The sequence below is a fragment of the Ammodytes marinus genome, assembly GCF_949987685.1.
Source record: "Ammodytes marinus genome assembly, chromosome: 7".
Taxonomy (NCBI): domain Eukaryota; kingdom Metazoa; phylum Chordata; class Actinopteri; order Uranoscopiformes; family Ammodytidae; genus Ammodytes; species Ammodytes marinus.
The window spans coordinates 18,797,634-18,801,520 of record NC_137211.1 but is presented as its reverse complement, the minus strand read 5'-3'; the positions used below and the strand labels follow the sequence as shown (position 1 = coordinate 18,801,520).

The window sequence follows — 3,887 nt, the reverse complement described above, 5'->3', positions numbered from 1 at the left end:
CTCGTGAAGAAAGAATAAAAATGCTCTGATTAAACACATCGTGCTTTGATTCATCCATTGATCACGTTAAGCTAAACTGAATGACACAATAGGATCAGGAAACAACGGTGCATTCTCCGACTGTGGCCACATCTCGCGAGATTATGTTTCAGCAAAGAGAGAAAATGGAAGTCTGTGGGAGCTAGCCAGCTAGCGGAGCGATTTCATTAGCAACTGGAAACTAATCTTTTGTAACCAAGGTACGACTTCAGTTTGCGCAAGCACGCGTGCAACATCAAATGATTTTGTCAGTATCGTTGAAAAAAGTCAGTTCAATTCCGTATCAGCTGTTACTTGGTAGTGTAGCAGCTAGCAGTTAGCTAAATTAGCTGCAGAAAAAAGTCGGTCACCTGTAAAGATACTCCTGTACTTCCCTAAATAACAGTGTTTGAGGGATGCAGAAGAAGGACGTTTCGTTGTTTACGCTTGTACATACGGCTGAGGGCTGTTTTTTCGTTTCTCGTTAGTTAAATTTTGAGGCGACATTGGGCATTGCCCGCCTACATATCCCTCATGTTTACGAGACTTTGCATATCAACCACATGCACCAGGGTCATTTCTGCAATGTGAACGTTTGACATAACAAGAGCGTGTAGGTAAAATCTCAAGGCCTAACTCCAACATCTAAATAACGTGAGATAATTTAAGCACTGAGAAGATTTGTAAACAAGGCGGTGGGATAGAAGCTAAATATGCTATGAGACAATCCTGTATTTAATATAACCTATTCTGGCAAAAGCATATTTACCAGAATAGTGACACATGACATATTTAAATAGTGTCATGAAGTCTAATATCAATCAAATAATTGGAATTTTAGGGGGGGTGGATTGACCATGCTGTAACAACTACAAAACCAGGATAGTACCTTTAGAAAATCATGTTAAATGTATATACTTTGCATAATAATTCTGGGACTCGACTTTTCATTCATATTGTCACACGTTTTTTGATAACCAATAATGGGTGGGATATTGGTCTTAAATTGCAACCTTAATGGTCTCAAATACAGTTATCAAAATATCTTAAATTTAACTTGTTGAAACCAGCAAAAACACTTATTCTACTTAAGTGCTCAACTTCAAAAGTCATTAAATTTCTCTGCAAACAATTGCAAAGCTAAATTAATGTTATTTAACATGTGATATGTCCAGTACGTAGGCACTGGGCTGGGGCTAAATATTCAATATTTTTTTTTAACATATCAAATGTTTTAGGACCAATCTTAGTGTGGTTTACATTTTAATTGGATCAAAGCCTTTTGTTTCATCTTCCTTTCGCAAATTATTGACTTGTAGATACTTTATAGATACTGATATACACACTCAAATTCCCATTTACATAAACACTTTCCCTGCATTCCGAATCGCATACTTTCTACTATATAGTATGTGGAAAAAAGATTTAGGATGTCCCGATTCTTGTGGCCAGATTTAGGATGGTTAGAAGTACCCGGATGTCCTACTTCATCCGGCCAAGATTGTTAGTGTTGAAAACTGCATCCTATTTGGGCGATTCTGACCCACAATTCGGTGCGCACGTGAAGTGACGTCACATCGACGAAGCCTCCATATGAAAACAAACGTGGATGCGCCGGATATAAAAGCAAGAGGCAAGATCAAGGCGCAATGTTATGATGAAATAAAAGAGTTAAAGTATGTCCCAATAGTATGCCTACTGCATCCTAACTAGATTCTTTTTATCGTCGGATGTTGTATGTAGAATTGAAAAAAGAAAGAGTATGCGATACGGAACGTGGGGTTTGAATCTTGATTCATTTGCTTAGCTAATGCAGTCAAATACAACAGTACCCGCAATACAACTTCCAATCTTTATGAAGGGTATAATGTTCAGTTTTACGTTGAAACAATTTATATTGCTGATGAATTACTAGAAACACCAAACCGCATGAAACAATAGTAATAATTAAATTAAAAAAACTAACATAATACAATCCAACAGCAGTTAAGACAGTTTAAACTAGAATTGAGTATTACAACATTTATGAGGATATGATTTATTTATTCCATGACCACTGTGTTGGAGAGCAACACATTTTAGGTTGGTGGCCCAAATGAACTGACAGTTGTCTTGGAGAAATATGTTTTTGAACAAACCTTTAATATAAATTTGGTTGGCCTTGACCCATCTCCCACAGCAGCGGATATTCATTATTGTGTTTGGCTTACTATTGTCTCATTATCTAATGGGTGCTTTTTTGTGTATTTCCCCTTCCTAATCTACCCAGGTGCAAAGAAAGAAAAGTGTAATGCCACTTTACTCATCCTGAAAATTAGCCTTTGGCAGCCTTCTGCTTTTAGGTTGTAGAGGTAGCTGTTTATCTTTTTCTATTAAGCCCTACTACTAACTACTTGCACATTTTTAACATTCCTCTAAGCTTGTTTTACTTACAAATTATATTTGTTGTGTTTTTGCAGCCTTGATACCTACCTATGGACCCAATGGAAAATAACAGCTTAACAGATGATAATAATTCAGGTAAAACAAATTCTATGGTGTTTTGTTTTGAGATTTGCTCTGAAAGATAATAAGAAAGTTTGGTTACATGTTTATTAATCCTGGTTGTTCCTGTGTTTTGATAGACGAGCAGCAGAACCAGCCAGAAGGGACAGACTTAAATGTAAGGCCGTCCCTGTCCGAAGTTACAAAGTCCTGGGGCTTCAGGCGGACAACCGTCGCTCGAAGGGAGTTCATGGATGAAGTTGGAGAAATGAACCACAGTCCTCCACTTGTACGCAGAGGCAGAGGTCGTAGAACCTACCAAGCCGCTCCAGAGAGCCGCGCTACCCAAAGAACTGCTCGTGCAACTAAGAGTGTTTTAGATGAGCTGGAGTGGTCAGCCCCGTCCTCACCTGCATCAGAGGAGGACAAGCAAGCCTCTGAGCCTGAAACTTCTGCAGGAGGGAGCCTTGACCCGAGCTTATGGCAAGATTTTGGGTCCGCTTTCCACACGGCCTTCTCACTACTTGGCGGGAATGAGGGCTTGTCATTGGAAATGTCGGATGCACTGGCAGACTCTAATATTTTGGAATCCACCAATGCCATTGATCCCTCTCCTCTACTGGCTATAGATGACGCTGAGGTGCTTGATAACATCGAGCCTTCCGAAGACATGGAGATTTCGCAGCCTGTTTCTATTGACAATGTGGCAGGAAAAGAAACTGGTGACGTGGTACTGATCTCCAGTCAAGAAGAGGACAGTGATGAAATGACTCTGTCACAGATTAAGGAGGAGCTGGCATCTAAAGGCAAACAGGCCGACACGAGAGGTAGAGGGAAGAAAGGTGGAAGAGGAAAGGCCAGAGGAAGGGGAAGAGGCCGAGGAAGAGGTAGGGGAAGAGGTAGAGGAAGGGGCAGGGGGAGGGGCCGGGCAGTGGAGCTTCAGCTAAACATCGGAGACGCAGACGACAGCGATGACGAGGTGATGCTCGTTCTTCCAGCCGAGCAGCAGCTGCAGCAGTCCCAGCAGGAAACAGAAAACCCTCCACACAGCCCCTCTGAAATAGAGATATCCTCTGCTCAGTCTCATGCCAGCCTGAGTCCTGCTCAGCAAACCAGCTCCGACTTTATACTCATAGACTCTGATTTAGAGCAGATTACTCTTGTAACTCCCGGACAATACGAGGATGCACCGGAGGAGGAGGAGAAGAAAGAGGAAACAAATGTAGGCATATCAGGCTTTGATGGTCAGGACTCCAATGCTCTGTACTGCATCTGTCGACAGAAACAGGATAAAAGGTACGTGTTAATCTCTGTTCACTTGGGGTTTGGAGTTTTGCATACCACAACCATCTGTGAGTTTCCCTTCCTGATACTAACCGTTGGTT

The 3,887-nt window shown here is 41.3% G+C and overlaps 1 protein-coding gene across 1 annotated transcript in view; it reads left to right on the top strand.

The window, feature by feature from the left end:
- Positions 1-160: 160 nt before the first annotated feature.
- The window catches only part of LOC307252893 (uncharacterized protein), a 35,540-nt gene continuing 31,813 nt past the window's right edge, over positions 161-3,887 (top strand). The window contains exons 1-4 of the mRNA XM_080030717.1: positions 161-239; positions 2,288-2,369; positions 2,478-2,538; positions 2,643-3,798. Of these exons, the coding sequence (XP_079886843.1) occupies positions 2,493-2,538; positions 2,643-3,798 (1,202 nt within the window). The 5' untranslated portion in view covers positions 161-239; positions 2,288-2,369; positions 2,478-2,492. The remainder of the gene's footprint in view (positions 240-2,287; positions 2,370-2,477; positions 2,539-2,642; positions 3,799-3,887) is intronic.